Source organism: Podarcis tiliguerta (genome assembly GCF_965153285.1).
Source record: "Podarcis tiliguerta genome assembly, chromosome: 3".
Classification (NCBI taxonomy): Eukaryota; Metazoa; Chordata; class Lepidosauria; order Squamata; family Lacertidae; genus Podarcis; species Podarcis tiliguerta.
This window is the reverse complement of record NC_139536.1, coordinates 36,707-56,605: the sequence shown is the minus strand read 5'-3', so window position 1 is coordinate 56,605 and position 19,899 is coordinate 36,707. Positions and strand designations below refer to the sequence as shown.

General features: G+C 55.3%; 2 protein-coding genes across 13 annotated transcripts; one reads left to right on the top strand and one right to left on the bottom strand.

Annotated features, from left to right (window-relative positions):
- Positions 1-5: 5 nt before the first annotated feature.
- ZNF512 (zinc finger protein 512) lies at positions 6-9,386 on the top strand. Of its 12 annotated transcripts, none has more exons than XM_083432395.1 (12): positions 65-743; positions 2,551-2,634; positions 2,995-3,078; positions 3,452-3,576; positions 4,328-4,414; positions 5,301-5,396; positions 5,619-5,786; positions 6,547-6,750; positions 7,538-7,639; positions 8,000-8,062; positions 8,346-8,444; positions 8,612-9,386. In XM_083432395.1, exons 1-12 carry the CDS (start codon positions 683-685, stop codon positions 8,921-8,923), a joined length of 1,485 nt encoding a protein of 494 aa, XP_083288521.1. In that variant the 5' UTR covers positions 65-682; the 3' UTR covers positions 8,924-9,386. The 12 variants fall into 12 exon arrangements, with proteins under 12 accessions (XP_083288517.1, XP_083288521.1, XP_083288522.1 ...); XM_083432394.1 differs by having other exon boundaries at positions 600-743; positions 2,533-2,634; XM_083432389.1 differs by lacking the exon at positions 65-743 and adding an exon at positions 1,997-2,211.
- Positions 9,387-12,105: 2,719 nt separating this feature from the next.
- LOC310673813 (coiled-coil domain-containing protein 166-like) lies at positions 12,106-16,955 on the bottom strand. The gene is made up of 3 exons (XM_083432404.1): positions 16,791-16,955; positions 14,481-16,416; positions 12,106-13,863 (listed from the first exon to the last, which is right to left on the bottom strand). Exon 2 carries the CDS (start codon positions 16,413-16,415, stop codon positions 15,465-15,467), a length of 951 nt encoding a protein of 316 aa, XP_083288530.1. The 5' UTR covers position 16,416; positions 16,791-16,955; the 3' UTR covers positions 12,106-13,863; positions 14,481-15,464.
- Between the last annotated feature and the right edge of the window lie 2,944 nt (positions 16,956-19,899).

Here is a 19,899-nt window from a genome sequence, read left to right as displayed (position 1 = left end):
CGGCCAGGGGCGGAGCAAGAGGCCCCGCCGGGGCGCCCATAGGGCCGCTCTTGACCACAGAGCTAGGAAAGGTAGAGCAGCCCTCAGGTCGGGACAGCGGGACCTCTCGTTCCAAGTGGGCTGCGTTTGCTCCCCTCTTCCATTTTCGTCTCTCTGCGTTCTTTTCTCTGCTGTTTTGACCATAGAGGTGCCATAGAGAGGCAGAGCGGCCACCCCGCTCCACAGTCATAGAGCGCAAAGCGAGTCCTCCCGGCCGGCGGTAATGACGTCACGAGGGGACGGCGAGGAGGGGCCGTTCCCCGGTGAGGGCCCTGATCCCGCCTCCTCCGTAACCTTGGCAACGCGGGGCGGGAGCAGCAGCCCCTCCCCCGCTGAACTCCCGGAGGGGAGGGGCGGAATGACGGAGGCCGTCGGGTTGGGCGGGGCCCCGGGGGTCGCGGAAGCGTCCTTAACCCTTCCTGTGCCGGCGCGGCCTCGCAGAGGTCGGTCTCGGAGGGGGGGAGGGAGGCGCCGAGGCCTCGTCCCGGGGACCCCGCCGCCGCCTGGGCGAAGAAGGAGCCCCGCCAGCCCCCCGCCGCTGCCTCTCTCTCCTCGCCGCCGGAAGCTCAGAGCCGCGATCGGAGGAGCCGGGCAGCCGCCCGCCTAGGATGGATCCATTCCCAGCCCCGTTCCCTGGCTGGAGATGAAGGGGGCGAAGCCCGCCGCCGCCAAGACCCCTGCCCGGGAGGAGGGGGCGAGGGAAGGTGAGGAGGGGGCGCGTGGTGCCGGGGGATTGTTCCTCTCTCGCGGCCGCTTGGCACCTTCCTCCTCCGGAGAAGCCCAGAGAGCATAGTTTGAATGAGACAATGGAAGAGGTGGAAGGGACTGCCAAGGGTCATGCCTGCCAACCCCCTGCCATGCAGACATCAGCCTGCCATAAAGCATCCCTGGCAGAGGGCCACCCAAGCTCAGAGTGTACCAGGTGACGTTCAGGTACAACCTCAGCCCCCTTATCTATAAGCCTGAAAGCGTCTTAAATCAGCACCCTTCCCTCCAACGGGGAGCTCATCTTGCTTGACTAGCCGAGGGAGCCAACGTTTGTCCGCAGACAGTTTTTCCAGGTTATGTGGCCAGCATGACTAAGCCGCTTCTGGCGAAACCAGAGCAGCGCACGGAAACGCACTCCCGCTGGAGTGGTTCCTATTCATCTACTTGCACTTTGACATGCTTTTGAACTGCTAGGTTGGCAGGAGATGGGACAGGGCAACGGGAGCTCACCCCTTCGTGGAGATTCGAACCAACGACCTTCTGATCTCGCGTCCCTTATTCTTCGATAGGAGCTATTAATTTGCATGTCACTCCAGGACACAAAGGCAGAGAGCATAAGGAATCACAGGATGCAGCTTCTCACTGCCAATCCCAGGCCTGTCAGGTCCATTCAGAGGCTGCTCATGGGAAATGCTGACTTCAAATGAATTGGGTCCCATCTAAAGATAGGAAGTTTGGTTAAAAAGGCTTCTGCTGGCTGAGTCTCTTAATGACCCTTTTCCGATAACCTTTCATGATAACCTTGAAATCCTCCTGGGAGCCTAGGAAGCTGCCTTTCACTGAGCCAAACCATCAGGTCCTTCTAGCTCAGCGCTGCCTGCACTGCAGTGGCTTCTCCAGGGTTTGGGGCAGGGATCCTCTTCCTGGAGATCTCACTGGGGACTGAACCTGTGAACTCCTGCCCTCAACAGTGCTGGTCTCTCAAGAACTAGAATCTCCTGGCACTTTTTATGTGATTTGGCATTCCTTTATGAGATATACAGCAGAACTACTCCTACTACGTGCCTATTTTGTAGTTTTGTTTTCACCTTTTGATTTTCAACTGTTATAATTGTTCTCTCTCTTCTACAATAACAATAACTAAAGAAGTGTGCATGCACACAAAAGCTCATACCAATAACTAACTTAGTTGGTCTCTAAGGTGCTACTGGAAGGATTTCCCCCCCCCCCAATAACAATAATATTTATACCCCTCCCATCTGGCTGGGTTTCCCCAGCCACTCTGGGTGGCTCCCAACAGAATATTAAAAACACGATGAAGCATCAAACATTAAAAACTTCCCTAAACAGGTCTGCCTTCAGATGTCTTCTAAAAGTCTATGCATTCTATACAACAGGGACGTCCAACTTCCAAGAGGCTGCGATCTGCTCACAGATTGACCAGTAGATCGCAATCGACTTGTTGTGCTTGCTATACATTATAGAATGAAATAATAATACAGTCCTGTACAGTCCTATTATCGTACAGTCTATGAACAGTCCTGTTAATGAACTATTCAAGCAACGAACTCCACAAAACCGGAAGTAGGTGTTCCAGTTAGCGAACTTTGCCCCGGAAGCCGAACGATGGAAGGGCACCGGTGGTGGGTGGCCTCAGTAGGGAAAGCGCACCTCAGTTCAAGAGCGCTTTCGGCTTAAGAACGGACTTCCGGAATGAATTAAGTTCATAGACCGAGGTGCCACTGTAATAAATCCCCCCCCCCCCAAAACACACATTTGTCTCAGTGTCTCTTCTCCTCTTAGCTGGGGATTCCAAGGCAAAGCACAAGCAGGAAAACAAAGATGCAGGCGATGACAAGGGTCTCCCCAAAAAGAAGCAGAAATCTGGTGAGTGGATTCTACTTTGGTTCCTTTCTCTGGGCCCCTGCACACTCCTGGCTCTCCTGCAAGGAGCGGGGCTGGAGACCCCCTGCCCACCTACTCAGCTCAGTTCCTCCTGATGTGAGGGGGCTGCCCATCCCTGTCCCTTTGCACTCTACACTTTGAGCTTTGCTGCTCCCAAGTGATGGGAGCCTCTCATGAACTATTCATATTCCTGTGCTGGAGGTTGAGCCCATGTTGGGGCGGTCACTTCCCTTGGCCTCCATCTCTCCCCAAGGTTGTTGGTGGAGTGTTCTGGGTTGTGGTGGAGGGTAGATGGTCCTGCCTGCAGAAGCAAACCTTCACTGCTGTTTTTCCTTGTCCCAGGGAAATGGCAGCAGATGGGGCAACAGCCTCATCTCAAGCCCCAAAGTGGCCATAGAAAAAGAGACACACCGGTATATGCAGCAGGTAAAACAGGACCCCGACATCACAGCTCCTTGGTGAGGACAGAAGCCAAGAAACCAGGGCCATTGCCCTCTGGACCCCAGGACCTCTGGCGAAGGGGCGGGGCCTCTTGTCTGCCCTCCCTGTGTGCAGCCAGGAATGGCGCATAGCTGAAGAAGCAGGCAGAAGAGGTTGTTGGGGTGCATTACTAGGGGGGGGTGCAGAAAGCTAGTAAGCGTGACTGTGTCCCTAAGCATAGAAAGAAGAGCCCTGCAGCAGGTAGGCCAGCCCAAGATGCCCCAGTGGGATGCCCACAGGCCAGGTGAGAGGGCTGCCCCACTCAGGACCAGCCAGGAACCTTAAGAGGCTGAGTCAGCACCTTCTTCTGGCCCACCAGGCAGCCTGGAAGAGCACTGGCAGCTGGAGATCCTGAGCAGAGGCCGCGTCACTTGTCCCACCTGCAGGGCTGTTGTGAGGAAGACGGTGGAAGGGCTGAAGAAGCACATGACCAACTGCCAGCATGTGAGCAGACGGGGGGATGGGACCTTATCCTTTTCCTAGGCAATCCCTGGGGATCCTTCCAACCCTGCAACTCATTTTCAAGTCATGGGGCGTAACAGTGTCATAAGAAACCTGCTCCATCAGGCCAAGGGAGGCCCACCTCGTCCTGTCTCCCACATCAGCCAGCCAGCCACTCCTGGAAAACCCCCAGCAGCAGCTCCCCCCACACTAACCCCCAGCCTGCCAGCAGCTCTTGCTCAGAGGTGAACCATTTCACCCTGGAGTTCAAGGGGATCCCGCCAGCCCCTCTTCTCCCCCTTTGGGGTCTCTCATGGGATTGCTTGCATGGTGCTGCCCAAACAAGAGTCATTGTTCTTGGCCATTGAGACTGAGGGTTCAGTGAAGCAGCTTCTGCTCTGCATGTCTGCATGAGGGGGAAGCCCCAAGGGAGCACCCAGGGCCCCCAGATTACTTATTCTGTAAAATTTATATACGGCTTGTTTGTAAGACAAATCTCAAAGCAGTTTACAAAAAAAGGAACAGTGAAATTATCGCTAAAAATTTAGAACCAAAATTTTAAAATGCAGAAATTAAACTCACAGTAGAATAGAGCAGAGCAAGTCAGTTTCCGGGATGGGGGGGGGGGGAACGGACGGACACTTCAGGCCCCAAACTCCAGGAGCAAGGACTAATGGGAGATGTTCCCACAGCCCGTGCTGCCCAGATGCTGGTGGCTACTGCTGACATGTGCAATGCCTTGTGGTCTTCCTAGGAGATGCTCACATGCCACCGCTGTGGGAAGCAGCTGCGGTCTCTGGCAGGAATGAAGTACCACATCATGGCAGACCACAACAGCCTGGTAAGTAGATGCTGCGTACCCACAAGAACGTGTCTGGCTCCCCGGATGCCTCAGGCAGATGCTTCAGTCCCTGGAAGCCCAGCCTGCTGCCTGCCTGTACATCCTGTTGGCTTTTCGCAGTAAAGTAACACTGCAGAGCTTGCTGGGGAGAGCTTGCATTAAAAAGAAGGGACTCAAAAATAACTTACACAAGGTTTTAATAAGAAAAACAAAAACTCCTTATACACCAAATACACCTACAAACAAACACGACCCAACCACCAACCCATCCCCCAGGGTGAATGGCAGAGCTAGGTGCTGCCCCTTATATACTGCAGCCAATTCCCGACACAGCTTAATCAATGCAACTCAGCAGCACCTGCTATGTTTCACAGCTGTAAAGCTGGATCTCGTCAGCTTGCTCTGGCCCTTGCTCCGGCCCCTTAAAGGTATACACATTGGGTGAAACAATGGTGAACCTTTACATTTAAAGAAACAGTTCAACACATCCATCCCCCCTGGGCCTTGTTCAGGGCCCTCTGGGGAGCCTCTGGCCTGACCCAGCCTGCCTTGACTCCCGACACGGCGACAGTTCAGCCCCAGCAGGTCTTCCTGGGCCTTTGGCCTTGGGTCACCTGCAAGCACAGAATCATAGAGTTGGAAGAGATACCCAAGGGCCATCTAGTCCAACCCCGGCAACTGCATCATTCCGGACAGGGGGCCACCTCTGATGGAAAATCTCCAAGGAAGGAGAGTCCACCACCTTCCCAGGGAGCCCGTTTCACTCTCAAACGGCTCTTGCCTCCAGAAAGTTCTCCCTGGGCTTTAGTGGGAACCTCCTTTCTTGCAATCTGAATGCCTCGGTTTGGAGCGTCTCTGGCCAGCCTTTCCCTTCCCTTTTACGCAGCCGGTGGGGACAGAGGAGGCGGCCTGCGATCTGGGCGAGAGAGAGCGCTTGCGGAGGGTGCTGAAGCGGATGGGGAAGCTCAAGTGCCCAAGGCAGGTGAGATGGAGCAGCCTCTGGCCTTCCGGGGAACCAGAGCGGCCTGGGCCAGGCTGGGGCAGGGGCCTCGGACCGCCTCAGGCTCCTCTCGGTGAATGCAGGGCTGACTTGCCACCTTCCAGCTGGTGGTGGAGGGGAGATGCAGAAGCTCCCCCCCCCCCGAGTTGGCTCCCCTCCTTCCTGGGAGCCTGCGCTCCTCTCTGCCCCCCTCTCCTCCCCCAGGGCTGCACAGGCAGCTTTACCAGCGTCCTGGGCTTCCTCTACCACACGCGGAAGTGCGGGAAGGAGGCTGCCGAGCTGGAGCAGATGGCTCTGAAGTGCCAGCACTGCGGCAAAGCCTACCGCTCCAAGGCGGGCCTCGCTTACCACCTGAAGATGGAGCATGGCCCGGTGAGTTGCCAGTGAGGAGCAAAGGGGGCGGGACCTCTCCCCATCTCTGGAGCACTCTGCAGAGGAAGCCCCTGTTCCTGACTGACGGGCAGGTGGAAGAGGGGGCGGGGCAACACCCAGAGAAGCCACTGCAGGCCCCCTCCTCCTCTTACGGGCCGGGCGTTGTCACCTGCAGAGAGCTTTTGCTACCCCTTTCTGGCAGTGGCAGGCGTTGGCCAGAACATAAGAACTAAGAGGAGCTTCTAGATCAGGCCGATGGCCCACCCAGTCCAGCATCCTGTTCTCACAGTGGCCAACCAGATGCCTGTGGGAAACCAGCAAGCAGGATCTGAGCCCAAGAGCCCTGAGCCTCTCCTGCTGCGCTTTCTGGCCACTGGCCTGCAGAAGCATTGCTGCCTCTTGGCTGGAGGTTAGTCATCAAAAGCCCAGCCCTCTGTAAATCTGTCCATTCCTCTTTTAAAGCCACCCACCTTGGTGGCCATTGCTGCCTCCTGTGGGAGGGAGTTCCACAGTTTGCACTTTTAGTTTTACTGTCCTTTTAGTCTTCAGCTTCATGGAATGTCCACAAACTCCAGCGTTGTGAGAGAGGGAGAAAAAAACATTTCTCTATCCACTTTCTCCAGGCTTTGCATAATTTTCCAAACTCGTTCCATGTCCCTCTTCCTCACCTTTTCTCTAAACTGAAAAGTCCCAATTGCTGCAGCCTTTCCTCCTTTTGGTGGCCCTTTCTGAGCATCACTCCCTGTGTCCTTCCTGCCAGATCTCCTTGCTGGGCCAGGACATCCAGCCGGCCCCCCCGAAGGAGGTGGCAAGCGCAGAGCCCAGCAGTGGAGGCCGCCGTGCTCTGAGGAAGTCTGCCCAGGCAGCCGCCCACCACCTGCAGGAGGCCCTGGCCAAGGAGGCCCTGGCCAAGGAGTGGCCCAGGCGGAAGGTCTGGCAGGACCTGGTTCCCGAGGACCGGAAGGTGAGGCCATTTCCTCAGAATCCATTTGGCTCTGGGAGCAAGAAGAGTCCTGGTTGACCTTAAGGTTTCTCAGGGGCCAGGATGCAGCAAGGGAGCACTTTCTCCCGAGGAGCAGAGTCTTTTGCAATGCCCATTTTGTAGAAGCCCCCGCCTCAGGAGGCCTACCCAGCCTGCTCTCCTGCAGCTTGCAGGGAAAATGCCCAAAGCTTTTGGTCAGGTTGGTTTTTTTTTGTTACTATTGTTGTCATCTATCCATCTTGAGAGACAAAGGAGTGCACTTCCAGGGGTGAAGTCAAACTACTGCATTAGCAGCAGTGAAGTGAGCTCCTCGGGGTGCAAGCCTGGGCAGTGTGTCTGGAGGTCCTGGGCTGCCCAGACAACAAGACCCACCCCCCTCAGCCTCGCTTATGGGGTCCAAAGGAAAGCAGAGCATGACGCTTAGCAGTAGCTTGGCTTGTTACTATGGGGCTGAGATTTTGTAGTAACAGCTATTTTAAGGCTTGACATTTCGTCTAACACTGGAATGGAGTTGAAGTCTTTTCAAAGAAGTCTTTTCAAATGGCTGCACTTCCCCCAGGGGCCAGGAACCGGAGAAGCAGAAGAGGCTGGCTGGGCTCTCAAGGAAGGGGGTGTCCCTGGGGCTCAGGAGTCAGGCTGCTTTGCCCCTGGTTAGCTGGGTGCCCCAGTCGGCTAGAGCACGGGGGGGGGGGCTGCTGTGGGAGTAGCTGAAGGCAGCAGCCCCTGCTCCTCACTCTGCCTTCCGGCTCTGCTCTCTTCTCTTCCTCAGCTGAAATACACCCGCCCAGGACTGCCTGCTGTCAGCCAGGAGGTTCTGAGCAAGTGGAGGGCAGAGATCAAGGCGTGCCGACGGGTCCGCTGCCCAAACCAGGTAACGGGACGGCTGGGCAAAGCTTGGGGGATGCCACCAACTCTCCTGACTGGACAAGGGCAGCAGAGCTCCTTTCTCCTTGCCCCCAAGCACTTTTAGCGGAGGCTTTGGGGGGCTCTTCCTTGGTGTTCAGCTTCCCATGGAATAATCTGGGGGCCCCTCCCTCTGCCCTTTTGCATCACAGAGGTGCAGAGCCCCCAAGTATCTGAGAGGAGATAAGAGCTGTTGCTGCCAGGAGCCTCTGGATTTCCTGCTGCTTCCCAGAGGCCCCTCCTGCTTTCAGTCCCCTCCATCTCTGAGGTGTTCCTGGGTGGGGAGGGCCACTGACCGCCCTTTCCTGACTCTCGCCTTCCACCACAGGGCTGTGAGTGTGTCTACAGCAGCATCTCGGGCCTCAAGTCCCACCTGGGCAGCTGCATCTTGGTATGTGCCAGCCTCTCCTTAGGGCTGCAGGATGTGTGTGTTTGGGGGGCTTCTGCTGCTGCCTGCCATTGCCAAACCACCCCTGGAGGCAGACATGGATTCACCATCACCATCTCTGCGCCCCAACTGGCAGATCCCTCCCTCCACAGGGATGAGACACTTGCGCTTAAAATCAGGGGGGGGGGGAGACCCTCCTCCTTCCGCTTTCCCCCTCCTCCTCCCCGCTGTCTTCCTCAAGTTCTTGCTGCCAGAGATTCTAGGGCACATTTCCGTCTCACTGCAGGGGGAGTTTGTGGCTGGGAGATACCGGTGCCTGCTGTGTGAGAAGGAGTTTGCGTCCGAGAGCGGAGTCAAGTACCACATCAACACTGTGCATGCGCAGGTGAGGAGCAAGGGGGCTGCGGGAGTGCGCATGGACCCAATCCAATGCCACAGACCCTTCCGCTGCGCCCGCGCCCTCACCGGGGTCTGTGGCCATTGGCCTGGCTGAGCTTGTGCTGGCGCTCCCCCTTCCTCTCGCTCCCACCTCCTGCCTCTCCCCACCCCCAGGACTGGTTTGCTGTTGGCACACACACCGCCAAGAGCTTCAAGAAGCTGCTGAAGCAGCAGCCAGAGGAGGCGGAGCAGAAGAGAGCGCCCAGGAAGCCTCCGCCCAGCGGGAGCCGCAAGAAGAGGCCACAGACTGCTGCCTCCCCCAAGAAGGCCACACCCAGGCAGGAGGCAGTGGTGGAGCAGGGGCAGCAGCACCCTCTCAAGGCCAGCTGCCCCCAGCAGGCAGGGAGCTGTGAGGAGGAGGAGGAGGAGGAGGAGGAGGATGGCCCTCCCGCTCTGAAGCTCAGCCACAGGAGAGGGAGGGAGTAGCAGTCCCCCTCTGGTCTCTCAGGGTGGGGGGGGGGCGATTCATAGAAAGGAAGGGGATCCTCTGGCCACACCCCTCCTTGCATCCTGCCCTCCAGCCCCCCTCAGGCAGCCTTGGCTGCTCAAGTGACTGACTGGGGAAGCAGCCCCACTCCCCCCAATGCTCCGCAGGGTTTACTTCTGAGGAGGCACTTCAAGGACTCTGGTCCTCCCCAGGTGAGGCCACACTCTCCAGGTGAGGAGCCACCAGAGGTGGGACTTCTTTCCTGGCCTCCGTTGGGCAGGGGGTGAGCTGTGCCCCAACCCCCGGGAGTAAACTGGGCACTGCAGACGGAGCGTCGCTGAAAATATTACGATAGCCAAACATTCATGCATTCCAAGGTAATTTTTACATTAAATTAGTTATCAAAAACCAAAATTAGCTACATGAAATTACTAAAATTGTGAATAAAAGCTTTATATAATCCTCTGGGTAATTTGGATTTGTTTAATAACATAAATCAGAACAGCATATTGAAATGTATGAAGTTTGCTGGTTTTCCTGGGTAGTATTACACCCAGGTGTAACAATACATGAATTCCAGATTGTATGTCACATCTTATAGATAGATTTGTAAATAAGATGGATGGATGGATTTTCTTCTGTACCCATTTCTGAATGTTGAGTTTTCAAAAAACTGTGGGTGCCCCTCCCGTGTTTTCCGGCGCATCAAGGCCCCCTGGAGCCTCCCATGAGAGGTGCCCTTTTGCCCTGCTGTTCCTGAGGACCCTCAGTCAGGAGAGGCAGTCCTGGGAAGGTGGCTGCACCCACCGGGTGCCAGGCTGACCTCACAATGTGTTGCTGTAGCAACAAGATAAACGGAACTGCAGGAGGAGGAGGTGGTGGTGTCACTTGGTCCAAGCTGGGTTGCCTGGGAGAGTAGCTGGTGCATTGGGGACAAGCGCTGCTGGCCTGGCTCTCTGAGCACCAGCCTTTCAGAGGGGTGGAAAGGGTTCCATAGGGCAGGCCTCCTTTCAGTGCCTCTGGAGCCAAACCAGCAACTCCCTGCAATAGAGGCATCTCCTGTGCCAAACCAAGAGAGGTGTTGACCCTTTGCTTTCCTCCGTTGCCTGTCTTGAAGGCAGCTGTGTGGAGCTGGCTGATCTTGACTGACCCAGGCCTGGCCAGGGGTCTGTGGCCCTGAGAGCGCGGCCAGGGCGAGGGGGCTAGGATGCAGTCACTGGAGGCTGGTCCCGAGGACTGGCAAGCCACTGAGCTGGCCAACCTCTGCCCACCCCCTCTAAGCCGGGGCAGCGGGACAGTGGTGGAGTCCCCGCTGCTGGACCCTCTGCTGCTCAGCCAGGAGGTGCGAGAGCAGCTGACAGCTCACCTCCAACGGAAGCGGCTGCAGCTGCTGTGGGGCTTGCCTGGCCTGGTGCACAGCTCGCTGGAGAGGTCTGTGCCGGCCCTGCCGGGCTTCCTGGCATGCACAGCCCCGCAGGCAGCCACCGACCACCAGAGGCCCCTTTTCAAGGTGGAGAGGCGGCAGTGCCTGGAGCACCACCTGAGGGAGAGAGCGGTGCATCGCAAGTGGGGCCTCCCCAAGAGGGTCTGCAAAGCCCTCTGCTGGCCGCTGCCCCCTCCTGGGACACCTCTGGCCCAGGCAGCCCCACAGCAAGAGAGGCCCTCTTCGAAAGGGAGCAGCTCTCCAAAGCAACACAGTGTTTCGGCAGCACTGGCTTGTTCTGCCATGACCATGGCAGCCAAAGGCAGCAGAAGCTGGTGGAGCCCAGAAGCGACACAGGAGCCTTTGCCACTAGCCTCAGGACTGGCACGCCTGCCTGGGAAGCAGTGGGAAGGTCTTCCAGGGACTGAGAAACGGGAGCTGGGTGGGGATGGCCCCTGGAACAGCCTGGCCACCTTGGAGCTCCTCCAGGTCCATCTGCCCTCAGCCACAGCCCACCCGGACGGGGCTCGGAGCCTGCCTGGGGAGGAGTGTGCTAGCCTGGAGCTCCAGCGCTGCAAGAGGCAGCAGCCAAGCTGGGGCCGGGCACCCCTTGCCCAAGGATGTCCTCCTGCAGAGAAGCGTCCTCCTGCCGCAGCCGCCCAAGGGAAGATGAAGCCTGAGGAAGGGGTCTGGGTCCCACTTCAGCCGGCCGGGGATTCCCCTCGGACTGCCTGGGCCATCACAGATACCCAAAGAGAGCTGCCTCCACCAACCAGCAAACGGGATGCCGCCCGGCTGGATCTGGTCCTTTGGGATCTGACCCCAGCCTTGGTTTCCATCACAGGTGGGAGGGAGCAGGCCCCGGAGTGCCACCAAGAGAGCCCCCCTCTAACTGAGCGGCCTTGTTGTGCTCACTCCGCATCCTGCCGCCGCCACCATCACCACCAGGAGGCTGCTTTGAAGCCCTGTCCCACGAGCCTCCTGGGGAAAGCTATGCCTCACACCCCTGAGGGGTTGGGTGGGCAAACTAGTTCACCACGAGCAACAGACCTTTCCACAACCAGTCCCAGAGCAAATCCAGGATGTGAAAGATTTCTTACGACTGACAAAAAGCAGTACTTCGAATTCCACCTGCGCGAGAAGCTTCTGCATCAGCGGTGGGGGGTGCCCAGGAGGGTGAAGGAGTCTGTGGCCAGGTCAGCCCTCCTGCAAAGCACCATCAGGTGAGCCCCCCCCCCCGGACCTGCCCCATGTGACGCTGCCAAGATGCAGGAGCTCAGCTGGCTGCAAGGAGCTTCGCTGTTCCTCGCTGCTGCAAGGAGAGGTCCAGAACCCCATCCACACCCCTGAGACACAGAAGTCAGATGAGGAGCTCAAGCTGTTGCATGAGCAGCCTGGCTAGAAGATGGCAGTGCAAGACAGGCATGCTCATCATACTGGGCTTGGATGAGTCCTCAGCGCCACTGCTTTGGACTGGAGTGCAGATACTTTGAGCAGGAAATAAATATATTCTTTCTGATGGGAGTTTAATTGAGGATTAAATCCATAAATTAAAATCAAAACCTCCTATCCCACATGTGGGGGAGCAATATGAGAGCAAACATGCTCTGAAGCCCCTTTAGCAGAGTAAAAATACTTAGGCACTTTTGCAGCTTACTGGAATCTAGGAATTAGGCAATTACGTCTCTTTATCCCTGTTTATTTGTGGTCTGCTGACCTTTCCCCTCTCCGTCCCCTTTGCTAAGAATGAACCACACATTTTAGTAAGATAAACAAAAGGTTTGCTGACATTTCAATGCAGGCAACAAATATATCAAAGTAATATGCTGGTAAAAAAACCTTATTTGTTACAAAATACAAAGTTAGTTTCTAAAACGGAGTCTGAGCTCTGAGCAGAGCCTAGGAATATACTAGGTTGCCATATTTCAACAAGTAAAAAGCCGGACACAATTTTTTGTTTTGCAACCCCCCCCCCCATCATTTCTGACATGGGTTGTCATACATCCAGGTTTTCCTGCACATTTTTGGAAATTCTGCCTGGACACTATTTCCGATGGACAAATCCCAGATATGTCTGGGGAAACCCAGATGTATGGCAGTCCTACTATACTTCTGCTCACATCACTGGCTTGACAGAAGAGAGGGTGAGAAGCAGGCAGGAAGAAATTACATAATAAAGCGAGATGAGCGCCGCAACCCCAGAGTCGGTCACGACTTGGCCTAATGGTCAGGGGTCCCTTTACCTTTACTTTATATCCTTTGTTAGACATTCCCGTCAAAGCGTTAAGGAAGTGACCGCATCTTCTTCTTTGGCGATCACTCATAGCCGAGTAAGATTGTCTTCCATAAACACAGTTTTAACAATGAGTCCGTAAGTGACTTTGGAGGCCAATTCTGGATCCACATGTCCTTCCACAGTGGGGACATTGGTTTCCAGGCAGGAGTTGATCATGGTGTGGATTTGCCAAACGTGCCTTCCTCTTAGCGTGTTTCTCCCTAGGATCCTGAGTTTGAGTGTCTTCAAAGCCCATGACACCTTTGGTGATAACTGTTCTCCAACTGGAGCGCTCGCAGGCCAGTGTTTCCCAGTTGTTAGTGTTTATGCTACATTCTTTAAACCTCTTTTGTTGACCACCAGCATTATGCTTTCCATTTTTAAGTCTCATACAGCCCCTCATGTGCCTGTCTGGCCATCATACCTTTGTCATTTTGACTGGAAACCACAGGGGGTTAATGTGTCCGAGTCACAGCTTGTCACTTAAAACACAGCCCATCCTGCACCTTCCCCAGTCACAAGCTGTGTGTCTAGGAAATGGGGGCTGCCTTTAGTTGATGACACTTAAGGACTGATAAGGACAAAATTTTGGGGTACGGCACTTAACTGTTTCCCAGCTTCGGTAGGGTCTAGCCCTGCGGGTTCAGAATCGGTCAGGTTCAAGCAAGAGATCACAGCCAGGCAAATTGAAGCAAAACAGAAGCTAGGAAAGCTGATCGTCTATTGTTGCAACAAGGTTTCAACTCCCAAACAAAACAAAGTCCAGAACAAAGGGCAAATGGCCTCTTTTGTCACAGAAAAGGCATGGTGTCAGATAGAAATTTGAGAACCAGACATGCCCCTGTCTATCCTGCATAGTTCAAGTACCCACACCCCACAAGTCAATGAAAGTATTTACATATCCCTTTGTCAGGAAGGCATCCCTTGGCATTTTTATTTATTCCTGAGTCTCATTTCCCTCTGACCATTACTAGTCTGGTCCCTTTGTCAGGGCTGGTTTGGCAGGAGGGGTATCCTAAGTATGTGTTGTCACATCTTGAGAATTATGGAGTCCCTGTTCCATACATGCCATGAGTCAGGTCCCCTCCCATCCATCCTGGGATCACAATTTTTATCACCTTTTTGAACTAAATAAAACCATCTATTTGACTAATTTTAGTGAATTTCTGTGCTTCAGAAAATGGGGTTTCCTTGCCTTATTATGACACTGGGAACCCAGTATAACAGAGGGAAACGTACTGCTACAACAGCAGCAAGAATACTCATCGCACAGCATTGGAAGACACAAGAGCTACCCACGCTGGAAGAATGGCAGATGAAAGTGATGGACTATATGGAACTGGCCGAGATGACTGGCAGAATCTGAGACCAGGGAGAAGAGATGATGGAAGAAGACTGGAAGAAATTTAAAGATTACTTACAGAAATATTATAAGATTAATGAATGTTAAAATGACATCAGATAGAATATAAAAGGTTATTAGTATAAAAGTTGTAAAATTTAAAGATCCAATGATTTAAGATTTTAAGGAGACTAAGTTATATAAAGATGTTAAAATTAAGACAAGGATTAATTAAGACAGAGGATAAGGATTTGCTGATCAAATAGATGTTGTGGAATACAGTGAAGGGAGGTTTGGGGAAGTCGGGAAATGAGTAAATGAAAGAAATATCAAAAAGATGAAACTGTTTTTATTAATGTTTTTTTCCTTTTGATGTGTTTTGTACCATGTTGTTTTGGTGTTTTTGTATTGTGTATTTTTTGCTTTTTTCTTTTTTAGTTTTGTTCTGTTTTATTCTTTGTGTAAAAAACCCAATAAAATATTAAAAAAAAAAAAAAAAAACAGAGGGAAACGTACATAAGCCAGTGGTCTTGTGTGCATGTATTGCTCAGTAGCAGGGCAAGCTCCTGTGTCCTGGAACTCTGATGTGTCAAGTCCTTACGCACAGCATGCCAATGCTTCTGAGGAGTTGGTTGGGTGCCCCTCCTTTGTCCATAACAGTGGCTGAGCAGCTGCTTTGCATGCATAATGTGACATGACCCAGCCAGAGGCCTCCTGAAATAAAAATATCTCCAGGTAGAAATCCTACATTGCCAAGGTAGGAGTGAATGTAGGGAGATCCTGCACCTGGGCGCTATCTGGGCCCAGCTAAGCCATGAGCCTGATCCTTACCATTGCTGAACCACAGCCAAAGATCTGCCCGCACCCCCAACATACGTCCTGGTTTTCTTAGCCTGAGTCGTGAGGCTCCCTTAAGTAGGGCCACTGAGATGGCTTCCCTCATCTGTCCCTGCAGAATGAGAGTTTGCCTCCCATCCTGTTTTATTAACAGTTTTTCTATCTCAACTCACCACACCTCTACAAAGCAATTTGTAAAGCAGCAACCTAATAAAATTGCAAACTGTGAAAAGAATAAGATATTAAACCACATTAAGTAATATTACAACAGCAGCAGCAGTTAAGCAAAACTGATTAAAATGGGTTCAGCGCAGTGCATTAGTTAAACTATGGAACTCCCTCCCACAGGAGGCAGCGATGGCCAACAGATGGGATGACTTCAAAAGAGGACTCGACAAACTCATGGAGAGGGCTAGCGATGGCTACTAGTCAGCCTGGAGGCTATACTCTGTGGCCACAGTCCATGCTGCGGGATTCCAGATGCTGGCAGCCACAGGAAGAGAGAGCGCTCTTCCGCTCGGATCCTGCTTGCAGGTTTCCCACAGGCGTCTGGTTGGCCACCGTGAGAACAGGAGGCTGGACTAGCTGAGCCACTGGCCCGATCCACCAGGCGCCTCGTAGGGTCGTCTTAAGGTTCTCTCCGCCAGGACCCTGGTCAGCGTCTCAGCAGTTGCGCGGCTGGAGGCAGCTCGTCTGCCCTGCGCTGCGGAGAAGGGGCGCCCGCCCTTCTGCGTCTCCGCGCGTCCCCGCTGCCGGTCGCTCTCCTCCTACGGGGCCGCCGCGGCGCAGGAGGGCCAAATCCCGCAGCGAGTCATGCTGCCGCCGCAAGCGCTGCACGCGATCCTCCAGCCGGTCCTTGTGCGCCTGCAGCGCCCGCGCCCTCGCCACCAACCGCGCCAGCTCCTGCCTCAGCTCCCGGTTCTGCCGCTGCGCCTCCCGCCTGTGCTCCAGCAGGCACCGCGCGGCCACCTGGTGCACTTCTCCGGCCACGCGCGCCGCCCGCTCCTGCGCCTCGCGCTCCTGCGCCGCCTTGGATTGCGCGAAGCGCGCCGCCGCCTCCTGCCGCCGCTGCACGTGCTCCTTGCGGGCCGCCGCCTGCGCGCGCTGCAGCTCCCTCACTCGACCTGCCTGCTCCTGCTGCAGCGCGCGTACTCCGCGCAGCTCCTCCAGCTCGGCGCTTAGCCGCGCCAGCTCGGCCTCCTGGCGGAGCAGCTCCGCGCGCAGCACTGCCTCCTGCTCCGCGGAGCGGGCCAGGAGCTCCCGGTGCTCGTGCTGGATGTGCGCCAGGAGCTGCCGGCTCTCGTCGCCCAGCAACACGGCCGCCCCCTCCTGCCGCCGCGCCCGCTTGGCCACGTAGTCCAGGAACTCCTGGCTCTCGGCGCGCAGCTCCTGCGCCTCCCGCTCCAGGAGCTCGTGCTGCGCCCGCAGCTGCGCCCGCCGCCCGCGCAGCCGCTCCAGCTCCCAGCAGACGCGCTCCAGCTCCTCTTGCAGCGGCGAGGCGCCTTCCTGCGGCGGGCTACCCCCGGAGTCCTCGGCGCCGCTCCCGGGTGCTGCGCGTCCTGTCCTGGCTGGCTGCGCCTGAGGCAGCGTCTTCCCCCGGCGCTTGCGAGGCATTCTGAGGAGGAAGGAGAAGAAGGGCGCTGGAAGTCGTCCAAGAGCGGAGCGGCTGCCCCGCGGAGCCCGACTAACCCAGGGCCCTCGGGGGAGCGGAGTAGGATCCGCCGCTCCCGTGCTCCGTGCTCCGAGCCCCCCCGCTGTTGAGCCGTTGAAGCGGGGAGCACTGGCCCTTCAGAGGAATCAAGAGGGGCCGGGAAGCTGCCAACGCCCCCCCCCCTTCGAGGGCAGAGGAAAATGTTCCTCTGCTAAGTTTGGAACCGAAAGTTTGAGCGGCTCTTGGCCACGCTCCCGGTGGAATTGGGGGTGGAGGAGGGCTCTCCCGGGCGCAGGGGAGTCGAAAAGGGGCGGTCCCCGGGCAAGAAGGGGTTCTACCTGCTGGCTGCGCTGGAGGGTCCTTCGTGGCGCACGAAAAAGCAGAGCCCGGAGGCGGAGGAGAGGCCCCTCGATGTGTTGTCGGTCGCCTGGCGACCGGGCGGGGAGGGGCAGGTGGGCGGGCCTCCTTCCAGCTGCCCGAGAGCCTCTCAAGACGACGGGCCCAAGAGGCTCCGGGGGACACGAAGAAAGGCGTCGGACGGGCGGGCCCGTCCAGGAGGAGGCGCGATGCTCGGGACCGATCGGGGCTCCGGTTCGACAGGCGCCGACGGCCGGCTACAGCCTGCCGGCCCGCGTCTTCCTTCCCCCTCGGAGAACTCAGCGGAGAAGGGCAAAACTAGTTGGTTCTGCGGAGTCTCTTTGGCTCTGGCGCCCCCTACCGCTTGTCTCCCTCCTGCCATACCAGTCCCAGGGGGCACCGACCTCCCACATTGACCCTAACTTCCATGTGGTTTGCTCCTGAGTAGCCTCTGGTTGGGCAGAGGAGCTTGTCCACCTGGAAAGGCAGCCCACCTAGGAGAAAGAAAACTCTTATCCTAAACATCTGCTGCCTTGGGAGAGATCTTCCAGTGGTGGAGTTTCCTTCCTTGGAGGTTTTTAAACAGGTCTGTTGGGCACCTGTCATGAATGCTATAGCTGAGATTCCTGCATTGCAGAGAGTTAGGCTAGATGACCCTTGGGTCCCTTCCAGGTCTGTGATTCTATGAGAGAAGAAAAGGCTCAGGAGTAAACACTACACAAATACCGAGTGGAGTCCCCAACATGGTTGGATGGCACCTGGAACACCTTCATCAGTGAGACCGAGAGGGGGGCTGTCATCTGGGCAGCAGTAGACAACATATGCACTGCCCAGGCTTGGGGGGGGGGGGGCACTTTGGTAGTGCTAACCCCGTGGTTTGACTTGTCCATACAGGGGATTGCATTTCCATACTTGAAAATGCTTGGCTTATTGGATTCCTGCCTGCCCATCCCCAGTGTCAAACCTAAACCATGCAAAGACTTAAGGTTCACAAGTTGTAACCAGATGTGTTACTGTAGGTTAAGAGGAACACAGGTGGCCCTCCAGATGTTGGCAGATGTCGCAACACCATGGGCCCTCTTCAGCCTGATGCAGCCCCCATGCTCTTCTTACGTCCTGATGGATTTAACAGGGATCCTTTCCACAGTTCCCAGGAATGTACCTGCCACTTCCAACTGTATGGCAGTGATGTACAGGGGTACCTCGGGTTACATACACTTCAGGTTACATACTGTCAGAGCTGGCTCCAGGTCCCAGCTCACAGAGGACCAACGCTAGCCGGTAGTAATGTGCAAAAGTCTTTATTGAAGTACAGTTTCCATTTTCAATCCGCAGCGCCCCAGCTCTACGTCTAGGGTTAGATCGGCGAAGCTCCATCTGAATCTCCGCCCCCTGTACACCAGTTTAAGATTCTAGCCTTACTCCACCTCTTCCGTCTCTCCTTTCTCCTCTGGGTTCTGCTACCCCCCGGGGTCCCTTCCTTCCTGGATTCTTCTGACGCTGACGTTGACCCCCCTGACTCCTCCCGCTCTTTTCGGCGGGCTTTGGGACCTGGCTCCCTATCCGGGCTGCCAACTGTGCCGCCCTCCTGTACATTTGAACTTGGCGCGCGCGCCCAGCCTTCAACCTTCCTCTCGACCGTTTCCTCGCTCCCCGATGGAGGCGTGGCCAATCCTGACTCATGTCCTCCCGCTGGCGGTGCGCCGCCTGATCCCGATGCCTGGGACTCCTCCCCCCTACTGCACTCTGGTGTGGACGCTGGTCCTGATTTCCAACTGCTGCTCTCTGAGTCCCCTCTGGCCCCTTCTTCCTGGGGTGTCCCCCTAGGCACCCCCCTTGCCCTGACCATGGGAGCCCCTTTCTGTGAATCTTCCGATTCGCTGGAAAGACTCAGAGACCTCGGACCGCTGTCATCGCTAACATTTCCTTCGGACTCCTCCCCCTCGCTCTCTATTTCCTCCCTTTCCTGTGCCTCTGCTCCTGAACCCCTGACACATACGCTTCAGGTTACAGACTCCGCTAACCCAGAAATATTACCTCAGGTTAAGAACTTTGCTTCAGGATGAGAACAGAACTCCTGTGGCAGCGGCGCAGCAGGCCCCATTAGCTAAAGTGGTGCTTCAGGTTAAGAACAGTTTCAGGTTAAGAACGGACCTCCGGAACGAATTAAGTACTTAATCCGAGTTCCACGGTATCTGAGAAGTCAGAGGCAACCACAGTCAATCACTTTCTGGTTACCTCCAGGATGAATTGCACTACAGTGGTACCTCAGGTTAAGAACTTAATTCGTTCTGGAGGTCTGTTCTTAACCTGAAACTGTTCTTAACCTGAAGCACCACTTTAGCTTATGGAACCTCCCACTGCTGCTGCGCCGCTGCTGCATGATTTCTGTTCTCATCTTAAAAAAGCCAATGCAATTCTGGGCTGCATCAATAGGAGTATAGCATCTAGATCAAGGGAAGTTATAGTGCCACTGTATTCTGCTCTGGTCAGACCTCACCTGGAGTACTGTGTCCAGTTCTGGGCACCACAGTTCAAGAAGGACACTGACAAACTGGAACGTGTCCAGAGGAGGGCAACCAAAATGGTCAAAGGCCTGGAAACGATGCCTTATGAGGAACGGCTAAGGGAGCTGGGCATGTTTAGTCTGGAGAAGAGGAGGTTAAGGGGTGATATGATAGCCATGTTCAAATATATAAAAGGATGTCACATAGAGGAGGGAGAAATGTTGTTTTCTGCTGCTCCAGAGAAGCGGACACGGAGCAATGGATCCAAACTACAAGAAAGAAGATTCCACCTAAACATTAGGAAGAACTTCCTGACAGTAAGAGCTGTTCGACAGTGGAATTTGCTGCCAAGGAGTGTGGTGGAGTCTCCTTCTTTGGAGGTCTTTAAGCAGAGGCTTGACAACCATATGTTAGGAGTGCTCTGATGGTGTTTCCTGCTTGGCAGGGGGTTGGACTCGATGGCCCTTGTGGTCTCTTCCAACTCTATGATTCTATGATTCTATGATTCTAAAGCAAAGTTCTTAACCCGAGGTACTATTTCTGGGTTAGTAGAGTCTGTAACCTGAAGCATATGTAACCTGAG